Source organism: Balaenoptera acutorostrata, chromosome 1 (assembly GCF_949987535.1).
Source record: "Balaenoptera acutorostrata chromosome 1, mBalAcu1.1, whole genome shotgun sequence".
Taxonomy (NCBI): domain Eukaryota; kingdom Metazoa; phylum Chordata; class Mammalia; order Artiodactyla; family Balaenopteridae; genus Balaenoptera; species Balaenoptera acutorostrata.
Genome location: NC_080064.1, coordinates 28,168,520 through 28,183,669, shown reverse-complemented (window position 1 = coordinate 28,183,669; position 15,150 = coordinate 28,168,520). Strand labels below are relative to the sequence as shown.

At 52.1% G+C, this 15,150-nt stretch overlaps 1 protein-coding gene across 2 annotated transcripts; it reads right to left on the bottom strand.

Moving 5' to 3' along the window:
• Positions 1–512: 512 nt before the first annotated feature.
• GJB3 (gap junction protein beta 3) lies at positions 513–5,674 on the bottom strand. Of its 2 annotated transcripts, none has more exons than XM_007182487.3 (2): positions 5,433–5,674; positions 513–2,128 (listed from the first exon to the last, which is right to left on the bottom strand). In XM_007182487.3, the coding sequence occupies exon 2, from the start codon at positions 2,092–2,094 to the stop codon at positions 1,282–1,284; it is 813 nt and encodes a 270-aa protein (XP_007182549.2). In that variant the 5' UTR covers positions 2,095–2,128; positions 5,433–5,674; the 3' UTR covers positions 513–1,281. The 2 variants fall into 2 exon arrangements, with proteins under 2 accessions (XP_007182549.2, XP_057402280.1); XM_057546297.1 differs by lacking the exon at positions 5,433–5,674 and adding an exon at positions 4,937–5,031.
• Positions 5,675–15,150: the final 9,476 nt, after the last annotated feature.

The following is a 15,150-nucleotide window of genomic DNA, read 5'->3' as shown; positions in this document are numbered from 1 at the left end:
TGCCAGGGGCCTGGGGTGGAGAAAATGCTCAGGGACAATGGAAGGAGCTGGATAGTGCTTGGGTGAGGCTGGGGCTTCATGCCTTTAGAGGAGCCTGTAGTGAGCATACAGGAGTGAGAGTATGAATAACAGGGATTTTGTGTACACAGGGTGGGGATGCACGTTCTGGATGGCGGTGACTGGGTTACAAACGAGGAAGGAGTGTGGTTTGTCTGCAACCAGAGGGCTGTGACTGTGTGTGCTCAGGGCAGGGCCTCACTATGAAGGGCTAGCAGTGCTGTTGTAGAGGGAGCACAGCGCCCTCTTGTGACCACATCTACAATCACAGCATGTACATCTGTAGGTTCCGCCCGAGATCCCTCCCGGCTCAACCCCAGCCCCAGCCTAAATTCAGCTCCAGCCATGGAGCTCTCTCCCCTTCTGAGGGGCTACCTTCTCTGCCCTCAGGGTCTTGTGGGTGGGAGTGTGGGAGAAAAGAAGAGAGTCAACCTGTATAAAAGACAGCCTTTATTGATTTCAAAGAAATTGCCTTGGGGATGTTCCTATCAGCACATCCACCTCAAGTCCCTGAGAGTAGGGTCTGAAAGGCTGGCAACAGACTGAGTACACTTGTGGGAGGAAGATGGGAGCAAAGCTGCCTGAGGGTGGAGGAATAAGATGGGAGGGGGGTTCCCAAAGGGCAGTGGTGACCCAGGGGATCTCTGGGTGTCTCGAGCCGGGGTTGGTGTCACCAGAGCCTCTGCCTTCTCTTCCCAGGCTCACTCTCAGCCTCCAGACCTCCCCTGCTGGGAGGATACTTCCTTTCCATCCCAGGAATCTGGGTGCTTCTCCCGAAGGAATGAAGATTCCCTTTGGTCTGGTACATCTCACCAGACCCAGGGCAAGCATCTTTCTTTTTGTGGCCTCCAGGCCTCTGCACCTGCTTTTGTCTGCTAGGAAGCACTTCTCACCTCTCTTAAACACTCCTCCTTCAGGGAAGCCTCTCCTGATCATCCCCTCCTGGCTTAGGTGAAGCCCAGCAGAGTCCTCTAAGTGTCCCCTTGCAGGCAGTAGTTAATTTGCTTGTCTTTCTCCCAGGAGGACTGCCAGTGGGCCTGTGGTGTGACCTATACCAGATAGACAGCACAGTACCCAGCGCTCAAAAAAATCTGCTCAAGGTGAAATTGAATAGCGTAGTGAATTCAGAGTGGGGCCCCGCAGCACCGGGAGGACCGCTCCACGGGCACAATACCTCCCTGTCTGTCCCCAGGGGCAGCCCCACGATCGCTCCCCAGCCCGTGGTCAGATGGGGGTCATGTTGGGTGCCGAAGCACATAGCTTGTCGTCGCCGGAATCCGGGCCCAACTCCCCGGCCTCCACCAGCTTGTGGTGGCAGCGGCAGGTGGAGGCCCGGCTGGCGGAGGACGGGGGGCCGCGGCCCCGGGGGCCGCTCTTTCTGGGAAGGCTTCGCACGACCCTGTGGAAGATGAGGTAGCAGATCTCGCAGAAGGTGAGCACGATGCAGACGGCGGAGGCGCCCACCATGAAGTAGGTGAAGAGCTTCTTCTCGGTGGGCCGGGCGATGTAGCAGTCCACGATGTTGGGGCAGGGGGCCACGTTGGCGCACTGGACCAGGCGGGGCATGCTGAAGCCGTACCAGAGAGTGTGCAGCAGGTAGAGGAAGAGGAATTCGATGAGGAGCTTGAAGATGAGGCTGAAGAGGTAGGTCCACCAGAGGCCGCCGTGCTTCTTGCCCGCATTGTCGTACAGCTTGGCGCACTGGTCGCCGTGTTTCTGGCGGTGCCGCCGCTCCCGCTCCTCGCGGTAGGCCACGTGCAGGATGACCAGCAGCGACGGGCACGTGACGAAGATGAGCTGCAGGGCCCAGAGGCGGATGTTGGAGATGGGGAAGAACTCGTCGTAGCAGACGTTGGTGCAGCCCGGCTGCTTGGTGTTGCAGTCGAAGTCCTTCTGCTCGTCCCCCCACACGCGCTCCGCAGCCACCACGTACACCAACACGCGGAAGACGAACACCACCGACAGCCAGATGCGGCCGAAGGCTGTGGAGTACTTGTTCACCCCGCTCAGTAGGGCCTGGAGCGTCTTCCAGTCCATGGTGCCTGGTGGGGGCGCTGGGGGCCGTGCCCGCCTGACAGGATGGGAAAACCGGTCTGAGAACGAGTAGATGCCATTTATAGAGCATTTACTATGTGCCAGGCGCTGTTCTGAGTTCTCTATGTGGATGGACTCGTTTGATCATCCCAACGACCCTATGAGATCAGGACTGTTATTCTTCCTAAGCTACAGAGAGGAAACAGGCACAGAGAGGCTAAGTAACCTGCCCAAAGTCACAGAGCTATATGCCGGAAGGAAGGGAATGTGCATTTGCTGATAATAACAGTTATTATTTATTGAGCATTTACAATGAGCCAGGCAAGGAGCTAAATACTTTATGTGCTGGATCTCATTTAATCCTTATAAGGACCTTGTGAGGTAGACACTATTATGCTTCTCATTGACAGATGAAGAAACTGGTAATCAAATGAGAAAATGATTGCAAAGCACTCAGTACACAGTAAGTGCTCAATAAATGCTGGCTATCCATTGTGAAATCTAGAGTGGTCAAGTCACTCATTTAAAACTAGAATTGAATTCAAGGCTGGGTTGTCCACCGCCTCCTCTCCATTTCTCTGCTGGATGCCTGCCCCAGACCAGGTTCTCAAAACTTACCTCATTGATGCCTTGCTATCATCCTGTGAAGCTGGGGTGATGAACCCCAGATAGGAAACTGGGGCTTGGAGAGGGGAAATAATCTCCCCAAGGTCCCACAGGCAGTGAGTGGTGAAGTTGGGAGACCAATTCAGGTTGGGGGGGTGCATGAAGAGGGTAATGGTCTGGTTCCTGGGGACACCAGATCCAGGAAAAATCTAGGGACACCCTCCTTCCCTGTGCCAGAACCTGGGGGAGCCCCAGACACACCAGCAATCCAGGATGCCAGAGCTTTGTTGGGGGGAGTCATGCTTTGTTCAGGTCCCCAGATCACACATCTTCCTCCCAGTGCTGGAGTGACTCAGAAGGTGTGGACAGGTGGGTCTGCCTGAGTGCACCTAGTGTCTACATGCTGCAAAGGGTGTTGGGAGCATGTGCCTCTCCGTGTGTACGTGTGGGCTTGTGTGCACACGTAAGTGCTCCTGGAGCTGCTCTGTGACTCTGAGCATGCATGCTGACTGAGGGTCCACACCTGCATCACCAATTCTCACCCCTCCACCACCACCCCCCTGCTCCAAACCACCATCACCCTTGCTGGTATTATGACCAAAGCCTCCTGGCTGGCCTTCAAGTGTCTGCTCCTGTGCCCGCAGAGTCCATTAAATTGAATCATGTCACTCCCTTGTTTAAAACTTTCTACTAGCTCCTCATTACACTTAGAATAAAACCCCAGGTTCTGCATTCTCACCCTACTCTCCTACACTCTCCACCTGCCTCTCTGCTCGGGCCGCAATGGGGGCCTCTGGGGCTTTGTAATTATTCCTGCTGCCTAGAATGCTCTTCCTCCAGAAACTTGCATGGCTGCATCCTTCTCATTACTGAGGCCTCTGCTAAAATATCCTCTTCTCAGAGGCCACCCTAGATTACCCTGGGTCTGGAAGCCCCTGCCCTCCCCGTCACTCTGCTCCTGTCCCCTTATTTTCTTCCCAGAATTTAATTACCAGTGAGAATTAGAGTATTTGCTTAGGGCTTCCCTGGTGGCGCAGTGGTTGAGAATCTGCCTGCCAATGCAGGGGACACGGGTTCGAGCCCTGGTCTGGGAGGATCCCACATGCTGCGGAGCAACTGGGCCCGTGAGGCACAATTACTGAGCCTGCGCGTCTGGAGCCTGTGCTCCGCAACAAGAGAGGCCGCGACAGTGAGAGGCCCGCGCACCGCGATGAAGAGTGGCCCCCGCTCGCCGCAACTAGAGAAATCCCTCGCACAGAGACGAAGACCCAACACAGCCATAAATAAATAAATAAAATTTAAAAAAACGTATTTGTTTAATCCTCTACCTCTGCATTTTCATGAACTTCTGTTTCACAAGGGCGATTATTTTATATGCGCTGGCAGCAGCATACAGTAACATACTTAGAATTAAAAAAAAGTGTCTCGGGCTTCCCTGGTGGTGCAGTGGTTAAGAATCTGCCTGCCAATGCAGGGGACACGGGTTCGAGCCCTGGTCCGGGAAGATCCCACATGCCGCGGAGCAACTAAGCCCGTAAGGCACAACTACTGAGCCTGTGCTCTAGAGCCCACGAGCCACAACTACTGAGCCCGCGTGCCACAACTACTGAGCCTGCACGTCTAGAGCCTGTGCTCTGCAACAAGAGAAGCCACGACAATGAGAAGCCCGTGCACCGCGATGAAGAGTAGCCCCCGCTTGCCGCAACTAGAGAAAGCCTGCGCGCAGCAACAAAGACCCAATGCAGCCAAAAACAAATAAATAAATAAATAAATTTATAAAAAAAAAAAAAAAAAAAAGTGTCTCCCTCAACTCTGCTCCTTCTAAGACCTGTCCTTTGGGGAGGGGCGGTGGGATGTGTACTGAGCGTGGAGTCACATCTGGATTCAAGCCTCAGCTCTACCCCTTCTACCTGGGTGACTTCCAAGTTTTCCTAATCTCTTTGACCTTCTTTCCTTATCTCTAAAGGGAAATAATTCCTACTTTCTTGAGCTGTGGTAAGAGTCGTAAAAGACCATTCCCTGCCCAGCCTGCCACTCCCCTGGCGAGAGTTCAAGAAGACTGAAGTGGAGGTTGGAACCCTGTCTGCCAGCCCAGGAGGAGAGGGGCCCTGACAGGTGCTTCCACCTGAGCCTTCTCAGGGCGGCCCACCTGGGAGCTGCCCCCTCTTGGGCCCCCACCTTCCACCTTCTAGTCCTGTCTGCCCAGTCCTGCCTAACACACCCTAGGGATGCGACTCACCGGCAAAGAATTTCCCTCCAAGCCCGGGCCCGGGACTGGTGGAGCCGGTTCTGGTCCCCTTTGCGGTGCCCCAGCAGCAGCTCCCAGCTATCCGCTTTTCCCCTGCCCGGGGACCAAGGCGCGCCCAGCTTTCGCCGCCACTCCACAGTGCCGGCCGGCCCCCTCCTCGGGGCAGAGCTCCCCTCCCCTCTCCACCCCCCACCCCAGCCGTCCCAGCACCAAGTTTCCGTCCATTCCAGGCAGCCTGGGAGCCTGCCGACGGGGGAGGGGGTTGTCCGGGAACCTTCAGCAGCTGGAGCCCCCTCCCCGCCCAGAACCGAGGGGTGAGAAGGCAGGTGGGGAGTGGGGTGGGGCTAGTTCCCTAGACCTCCTCCCATCCCCTCACCTGCCAGTCTCAGCCTGGCCCGAAGGCAGGATCAAGCCCCCTCCCCGCCCGGGGTCGCTGGGGAGCACTCAGCGGCCGTGGGCGCGGGGTGGGGAGGCGCCCCGCACTCACCAGCAGCGGCGCAGCCAGCGGGGGGCCGGGACCCCGCGTCCTCGAGGCCCGCAGCGGAGGCGAGCGGGGCCGGAGCCGCGTCTCTGCAGTGGCGGCGAGGCGCGGGGCGGCAGGCACAGCCGGGGGCGGCGTGGAGGAGGGAGGGTCAGGGGAGGAGCTCGGGAGCCGCCCACCGCAGAGGGTCGGGTTTTAGTCCCGACGCTGTCACTCGTTCCCCCGGCAACCTTCTCCCGGGCTTGACGCCCGTCTGAGCCTCGGCTTCTTCTTCATGTGTGAAACGGGGCCCTGGGCAGGGCTGTGGCAAAGGGTCCGATGAGATTCGGAGCGTGAAGCGCTCTAAACTGTTAAGTGTCAAGTGGTCCCCGGACGGACTGCAATCGGGACTCGCCCACGTGCGTTACCACGGGTACTGTGTCCGCGCCCTGCGGGTCACGGTCCCCGCCTGGCGCTGGGTCTCGACCACTCCCGGAGGCTGCCCTCCCCGCGTAGGTGCGTGGCTCAGGCTCCGCGTCCTGGAATGGGCATGGGCACTTTGGAGAACCAGGGTGGGGGGCAGACCCTGTGCCCGCAGCAGGAAGGGGCACTGCGCCTGGAAAGGAGATGGGGGGATCCTTTGTCCCGGGGTGAGGGCCGGATGGGGGGAGGCCGTTACCTGGAGTTACTGCAGGGGGCGAATCCCGTGTGCGGTGTGGGGCGGGGGTAAGAGAGAGGTGAGGGAGCGGAGCCTTTGCTTTAGACCCCCTGCGGAGGGAGGCGGGGCCTGCGGCTGGACTGGGCTGGGCTGGACTGGGCTCTGGGGACAAGGGTCTTATTTACTAGTGTGCCACGACTAGGAACGTAATGAGAGCCCCGGGGCCTCAGCCTGGTCGGGGAACCCCCAGGGTTTCCGGCCTTCCCGGGAGTCCCGGGATTTTAGTCACCAAAGGGCCTGAGCACTCCCTGTCTGGACAGAGATGGTGTTGCTAGCTGGAGGGTGATTATACATGGCATCTTCCCAAGACTGTACTGGTTTATGCCTGTGGCCCTGGTGTAATTAACAGCCTCCCCTTTTACTCTCAAAAGTAACTCCAATCTTGGAAAGATCAATTACACCATCACCCTACCTACTACTCCTGGTAGAAAACAAACACTGCATTGGGGGCTCAGAGACATCTTTGGTCCCGGCACTGTCCCGCAGGCTTTCTTTCATCACCACAGTGCCAGATGAGGAAGGTACAATCCTTCTCACTTTTATGAATGAGAAAGCCGAGGCACAGAGAGGTTATGTGACTTGCCCTGGGTCACACAGGAGCAGAGCCAGCTCTGGAGGCCTCAGCCATGTTGAGTTTCTGGATAGGGCAAAACCACAGGGCAGAGGCCATCTTTTACTTTGAAAATCATTGCTGAGACTGACCAGTGCTGGGGTGGGCCGGGTGCTTCTGTGCATGTGTCAGTGTGGGACTATGTGTGAGTATGATGGTGTCCTGTGGGGGGTCCATGACTGCCACCTGCTCCTTACCTTCTCCGGCTCTGCTGCATTTCAGAGCAAAACCCGTTTCCCACTTCCTCACCTCCTAGTCACTCTTCAACCCGTTGAACAATGTTTTCACCCAACCATATAACTAAAGACAGCCCTATCAAGGGTGATAAATCCGACAGTAATGTCTCTGCCCTCCTCCTGCACCTTCAGAAGTACTTGACACAGCTGACTGCTCCTTCCCTCTCAAAACACTTTCTTCCCTTGGCTTCCTTGACGCCCCACTCCTAGTTTCCTTGTACCTCGGAGGCCTCACATCCTTGTCTCAGCCACTTCTCTCCTGGGTGAGCTCATCCAGTCCTCGGGCTTCCAATACTATCCATTGGCTGCTGAGTCCCACATTTCTAGTGCTTCTCCCTGAACACCAGACTGTGTATCAGGGCTGCCCACCTGACCACTCGGTTCCCAGTTATTGTTTTTTCCTTCCTGAGATCAACTGCATATTCAACTGTGTAGATATTTATATTTCCATTTACCCTATGGAAGTGTGCTGTGTACACGGTTCTGCACTTGGCTATTTTCATGTCCTTTCATGTAACAAAATATAGGGCATTTCCTCTATCAGTAGATATAGAGTTATCTCATTTTTTTTTAATGCTTGAATAGTATTTCATTTTCCCCTATAGTAGATGGAGAGCTGTCTCTTAAAACAAACAAACAAACAGCTGAATAGCATAGGCACTATAATATATTTAATCACTCCCATATTGATGAAAATTAAGGATGTTTTCAATCTTGTGTTTCTTTCTGTTGTAAACATCATTGCAATAAATACACTTGGATAAGCATCACTGAACACATTTTTTTTTAAAATTGTATCTATAGGATATATTCTTAGAAGTGGAATTTTGGGGTTAAAGTGTGCTCATTTAAAGTTCTGATAGATATTGCCAAATCCCCTCCATAGATGTATCAGTTTATGCTACCATCAGACATAAAGTGCATGTTTCCCCATATTCTTGCCAATATAGAGCATTAGCAAACTTTATCTTTGCCAGTGGTATCTCATTATATTTTATTTTGCATTTCTTTTATTATGAGTGAGAATCAGCATATTTTCATACACTTAAGGGCCACTTGTGTTTCTTTTTCTGTGAACTGTCTTTTGCTTTTGCCCATTTTTCTGTTGGGTGGTTGCCTTTTTTAAATTATTGATTTCTTAGGAGCTCTTTACATATTAAAGAAATATACCCTGTGTCTATGATGCAGATAACAAGGATTTCACCCTCCCCTCCAAGTTTGACACTTGTATTTTGACTTTGCTTATGGGGTTTTTGCTTTGCAGAATTAAATATTTTTTTACGTAGTCAAGAGTATCAATCTTATCTTTTATGGCCTCTGGGATTGGTCATACTTAGAAATGCCTTACTCCCTCTGACAACTGAAAAAAGTTTTTCTTCCATGGTTTCTTCTAGCTAAACTAGTGCTTTAATGATATAAATCAGATCACGTCCCTCGCCTATTAAAAGCTTACAGTGGCTTACCTTTACTTTTATCCTAGCACCCAGTCTCCTGACATTGCCCTACAAAGCCCCAAGTGACCTAGTCCTGACTCACCTCCCATCACACGTCCCCTTGATCACTGCTCCCCAGTCACACTGGCCTACTTTCTGTTCCACAAACAGCATGTTCAGTCCATGTTCAGTCCAGCCTTCTGGGCTTTGCATTTGCTGTTCCCTTTGCCTGGACTGCTCTTCAGCTGGCAGGTTCTTCCTCCTTATTCAGGTCTCACCTTCTCACAGGGGTATTCCCTGGTCACCCCACCTGAAGAGACCTCACCCACTTCCTCAGCAGTCACTCTTCAGAACATTCTTTGAAATTATTTCCAGGAGAGTAGGGAGCTCACTGGTTGTAGACATCAGTTCTACAAGTTCTATTTGTAAAGTAAAAGTTGGGCGCACATAAGGTTGTGTGTGAGGACTGTCTGTTACTGTGTGAGTTGGGGTAGCTGGGTGTCGAAGTGGTAGCATGAGGCATAGGTGTGTATGTTTGGTGTGTGTGGTTGTGAATGTGCATGCTTGTGGAAGTGGCTGGTAGGGTTTTGTGAGGTTGTGTGCATGTGTGGCTGTGTGCGTGGTTGGGTTAATCTGCTCTGGTGACCAGGTGATTTGATTGCCCAGGTCCTATTGTAACAGGAGGGAAGGGGGCAGGGCACAACATGTGAAAGAATGACATAGCCCGAGGACATGACATAAACTGATTAGAACCAAGTGGGTCCAAGATGGCGGACAAGTCGACTTCCACTAGACCTCGAGCCTCAGTATATGCTCACTGTAACACGTCAGCAAGCTAAATGACACACCCACAGGCACCATGACAGTTCCAAGGCCGACCATAAGGATCAAAAAGTGGGCGGTGGCCCAATTCCTGGAAATCCCCACCCCTTCCCGAAATAGCTGGAATACTCCTCCCACTCATTAGCCTATGAAATGACCCACCCCTATAAAAAGTGACACTCCCATACCCTGGTGCCTTTCTCACCTTCTGAGATGGCCCACACTCTGTGGAGTGTGTTTCTCTCTAAATAAATCCACTTCTTACCTATCACTTTGTCTCTCACTGAATTCTTTCTGCGATAAGACATCAAGAACCTGAGCTTCATTAAGTCCTGAAACCAGGTGTGTGATCTCAGTTGGAAGACTGTGGGTTTTGTCCGGGTTCGAGTCCTGGCACGTGGGTTCACAAGTCCCAATCTAAGGTGCACGGTTTCACTATCACTCCGACCTTGCCAGATGCCACCACTCATTCCTGACATCAGGCAGCGCCCCCAACAACCGGCCTTTGCTTTTTCTGGAGTGAGCTGGAAGAGTCCCCATTCCAGGAAGAGGCTCTGAGGACCCCCAGGCCCTGCTGGCCCACTCCAAGTTTCTGCTTCCTGAGCAGGGGAGTATGTGGGAGGCCATCTAGGCCATCCTCCTGCCTCAGGGCAGGGCTGTGTTGCACCAGGGCTTAGCAGCTGCCCTGGCCACCCCACTCCCCTCAGGGCCACCCCACTCCCCTCAGGGCCTGCACCTGCTCTCCGGGGGCAGCAGGCCTGAAGCCTGCCACTGTGTTCTTCCTGCTCAGACCTTGGCCCAGCTGGTCTTGCTCCCAGGCAAGAGCCCCTGTGTCTGAAACTCTGCCCAGGCCTCGGGCGAGAGCTTCCCTCTCCTGCTGGGATTTTCTTGTGTTTGTGTGTGTGTTCGCGCGAGGCAGGGACCTGGGCCCTCTCCTGGGCCTGAAGGCCCTTTCTACCTTTGAGCACAGAGGTGGGGCAGGCAGAACCCTCTGGAAAGCAGGTTGGCGGAAGCATGGGGGCTTTCCAGTCCTGCTGCAGTGTGTCTGGGGCTGTGGGTAGGAAGAGATGCCCCAGGATCTGGGCTAGAATGTTACTTTCCTTACAAGACATCCCAAGTGACCTGGAACTTCTGCCCAACTTTATCCTCAGATAGAGGTAATCCAGGACTTTTCTGAGTTGAAGTCGGGATTCAGCCATTCTACCTGTGTCCTGGGATCCCACCCCTTCTCACCACCCCCAGACCTCACGCCATGTCATCACCCTTTTGCTCTTTTTTTTTAAATTATTTTTTTATTTTTAAAATTTATTTATTTATTTATTTATTGGCTGCGTTGGGTCTTCGTTGCTGTGCGCGGGCTTTCTCTAGTTGCGGCGAGCGGGGGCAACTCTTTGTCGCGCTGCGCGGGCTTCTCACTGCGGTGGCTTCTCTTTGTTGCGGAGCACGGGCTCTAGAGTGCAGGCTCAGTAGTTGTGGCGCTAGGGCTTAGTTGCTCTGCGGCATGTGGGATGTGGGATCTTCCTGGACCAGGGCTCAAACCCGTGTCCCCTGCATTGGCAGGCGGATTCCTAACCGCTGCGCCACCAGGGAAGCCCCACCCTTTTGCTCTTTACCCCCACCCTTTTGCTCTTTACCGGGTCTTTCCCATGACAATAGATACTCTGGTATTTCTCTGTCTTAACAGACAAAAGTCCCTTGACCCCACATCTTCCAGCACCTGCCTCGTTTCTTTCCATTCCTTTATAGCAAAACTTCTCAGATGAGTTGTCTTGATTCCTCACTTCCTTTTATTCTCTCTCTGGAACTCTAGTCAGGCTTTTGCTCCATATATTCCACGTAAACCGCTCTTGCCAAGGTTCCCATAGCTAAATCCCACAGTCAAGTTTCAACCCTTATCTTTCCCTGCACTCCTAGCAGCTTTTGGAGGCCAGAACATCACATCCCCTGACTTTTCTCCTTCTTTTCTGGCCTTTCTTTCTAGGTCTCCTTTGCTGGTTCCCCCTGATCTCCCTGACCTCTAAATATTGGGGTGCCCGGGGGCTTAGTCCTAGGACTCCTTCTCTGTCCTCACTCACTCTCTTGGTAATGTCATCCCTCTCAGGGTTCAAAATATCAAAATTAGGCTGACAACTCCTAAATACTTATCTCCAGCCCAGACCGTTTCCCTGAACTCCAGACCCCTGTATGCAGCTGCCACTCAACCTCTCCCTCAAGACATCTAGCAGGTATTGCAAACTTCTCACATCCCAAATTCATCTTCTTAATAGGATTGCCAGATTTAGAAATGAAGCAAAACAAAAGCAAAAACAAAAAACCAAACCCAGGACACTCAGTTAAATTTAAGTTTCACATAGTCCATGAGACATACTTAAAACTAAAAAAAAAATTTGTTGTTGTTTATCTGAAATTGGAATTTCACTGGGTGTCCTGTATTCTATCCAGCAACCTACTCCTTAGATTCCGCTCCACCTTCTCTACTCATGTACTCCTGGAGTAAACAGCAGTGTTACTCATCTACCTGTTCAGGCCCCATACAGAGGCATGTTGACTCATTTTTCTCATACCTCACATTCAATGGCAGTGAATCATTCTTCTTTTCTCTTCTCTTCTTTTCTTTCCATTTCTTTTCTATTTCCTCCCTTCATTCCTTCCACTCTCTCTTTCTTCCTTCCTTCCTTCCTTCCTTCCTTCCTTCCTTTCTTTCTTTCTTTCCTTCTTTCTCTCTCTCTCTCTCTTTCTTTCTTTTTCTTTCTCTCTGTCTCTCCTCCTTTCTTCTTTCCTTCCTTCCTCCCTCCCTCCCTCCCTTCCTTCCTTTCTCTCTCTCTCTTTCTTTCTCTCTCTATTTCTTCCTTTCTCTCTCTCTCTCTCTCCTCTCTTTCTTTCTTGACTTTGGAGCAGAGAAAGGTTTATTGCAAGGTCTGAGGAAGGAGAACAGGCGGCTTGGGCTCAAAGAGCCCACACTTTCAATGTCACTGAATTATTTTGTCTCTACTTTCAGATTATTTTTAGAATCTGGACACTACTCACTGACTCCATTAGTGTTATTCTGGTAACATTAAAGTCACGAATCATTTCTTCCCTGCATCACTGCAATAGCCTTACAGCTGGTCACCCTGCTTTATTCCTTGCCCCGTCTATCTATTGCTAGAAATGCTCCACGGGCTTCCTGCTCACTCAGAGTGACAGCCAAAGGCATCAGGATGGCTTTTAGGACCCTATGTGAGCTGGTCCTTCTCAGCCTCACCAGTGTGCTCTGGCCTCATATTCCACACCTCTTGACTCTCTCCCTGCCCTGCCTCATTGACTTCCTTGCTATCCTGGGTCCACACTGGGTCTTCCCTAGCCTCAGCACCTGTGACCTTGCCCTTCCTTCTAGCTGACACACTTTCCCCCAAACCTCTGCCTGGCTTGCCCCCTCACCTTGCCTAGCCTCCCCATTCAAATTGCAGTTCCCGTCCCCGTGCTCCTTCCATCCCTTCCTGCTTTATCTTTCTCTTTAGCACTAGAATCATGTGGCGTCTTTTATATTTTGCTTATGCTTCTTGTTAATTGTCTCCCAGTCACTAGAATCTGCAGTCACTTTTGTCTGTTGTGTCCACTAGTGTATTCCCAATGCCTGAAACAGCGCCTGGCACTTTGTGGACGAAAGTACTCACCAAATGAGCGAATGGCACCATCAAGCACAATAAGCTCCTGTCCCAGGCCAGCACATAGCAGCTGTTTAATCAGCCCCTTCTAGCTTAGCCTCCCACCCTCCGACCCTCCAGAAGTCTCTCCCTGACTGCCTGCCCTCCTCCAGGAAGCCTTTACTGACCGAGCCTTGTCTGTCTCCCTTTCTTCTTGCCACCAGGCCCAAACCCCTGGAACTCAAGGGTCAGGTGGGCTGTGTGTCTGGCTGAGTCTGTCTGTCCTCATCCAGCCACTGCTGTCCTTCTGGATGGGAGGAAGCTCTTCGCTTGGGCATCAGGGCGGCCAGGGAAGCCAGCCTGGGGTGCGGCGTGTGCAATATGCCTGAAGCCAACCAGCCACCTGCAGTGTGGGAGGTTCTGGAGCCTTGGTCCTGGGCCAACTAGGTGATGGGCACTGGGCACCGGGGACTAGAGCCTAGACTGGGTCTGGGCTGCAGGATGGTGTTTCCTGAACTCACTGTTCCTGTGAACTGGGGAGGTCATGATCTTGGCACCTGTGTAGGTGGTTTGCCATTAGCTGAGCCGGGAGCACAAGAGGAGCAGACAGGGTGGGGAAGAAGAAAATGGTGGGGGCCTTGTGCCTGGAGTTTGCTAAATGATATTTGTGTTTGTAAATGATATTCCCTTGCAGCCACTTTGACAGGGGCCATTGGGACATTCTGACGTGGCTGTAAAAACCCTTTCTTGCGATGCAAGCACGTAGAAGACAGTTTTGCCCCGTTTGCCACTCCACCCCTGAGCCTCACCGGAAGCCCAACCCTTGGCCTCTCCCAGGTCCTCAGGGCTGGGGCGTGGCTCAGGACTGGTTGTTTCTATACAGCCAAACTGTCCTCTGCATCCAAATGCCCTGCCAGGTGGTCTGAGCTCCCTGTGGGACAACACGCACGTGGATGTCCAGAGACAGTTGGATGCATGGGCCTGGGCCTCGGGAAAGAGAAGAACACTGGGAACTCTCATGCCTTGCTAGTGCAAATGCAAAACGGTGCAGCCGCTGAAGAAAACAGCTTGGTGGTGACTCAAAAAGTTAAGCATAGAATTACCACTTGACCCAGCAAGTTCCCACCTAGGTGTATACCCGAAAGATCTGGGAACAGGGACTCAAATACCTGTGCATGAATGTTCATAGCAGCACTGTTCACAATAGCCAGTGTTTGAAAACAACCTGAATGTCCATCAAAGGAAGAATGGATGAACAAAATGTAGTCTATCCATACAATAGAATATTATTCAGCCATAAAAAGGAATCAAGTTCTGATACATGCTACAACATGGATGAATCTTGAAAACATTATGCTACGTGAAATACACCAGACACAAAGGACAAATATCATATAATTTGACTTATATGAAATATCTAGAATAGGTGAATTCATAGAGACAGTAAGTTGTCAGAGGTTACCAGGGGCTGGGTTGAAGGGTGAGTGGGGGTTAGTGTTTAATGGGTATAGACTTTTTTTCAGAGGTGATGAAAAAGTTCTGGAAATAGTAGTGATGGTTGTACACCTTGTGAATGTAATTAACACTATTGAATTTTACACTTAAAAATGATTAAAATGGTAATTTCATTTTGTATATATTTTATCACAATTAAAAAAATGAAGGAAAAAGAAAAAGGGGATGGAAATATGGGTTTGGGAGTCAGTGGTGTCCAGATGGTAATGAAGGCCATGGGGGAGGACGAGTTCACCCAGGGGGGGCATGGACACTGAGGACTGCGGATGGACGGCCTGGGACAGAGCCCTGAGGACCTCCCCAACGAAGGGGGCAGGTGAAGGAGATTGAGGGGGAGTGGTTGGAACAGCGGGAAAACTGGAGGAGGGGTGTCCTAGAAGCCTGGGTGTATTCGTCGGCACCCTGGATTGCAAATGACAGAAACCCACCTTGAGTTAGTTTGGGCACAAAGGGGAATTTATTGGTTTGCAGAAACGTGGGAAGGGCAGGGGTACCTTGGGACCCCACAAGCACCTGGCCCAAGTCAGATCTGCTTTCTAGGCCCTCTCTCCTGCTTGCCTTCCTCTGCTCCTCTGGGACTCCTGGCTTCCTCTCTCCTCGTACGGATGGGCTTCTGCAACAAGGTTTTTTTTTTTTTAATTTTTAAAATTTATTTATTTTTGGCTGCATTGGGTCTTCGTTGCTGCGCGCGGGCTTTCTCTAGTTGTGGTGAGCGGGGGCTGCTCTTTGTTGCGGTGCACGGGCTTCTCATTGCGGTGGCTTCTCTTGTTGCGGAGCACGGGCTC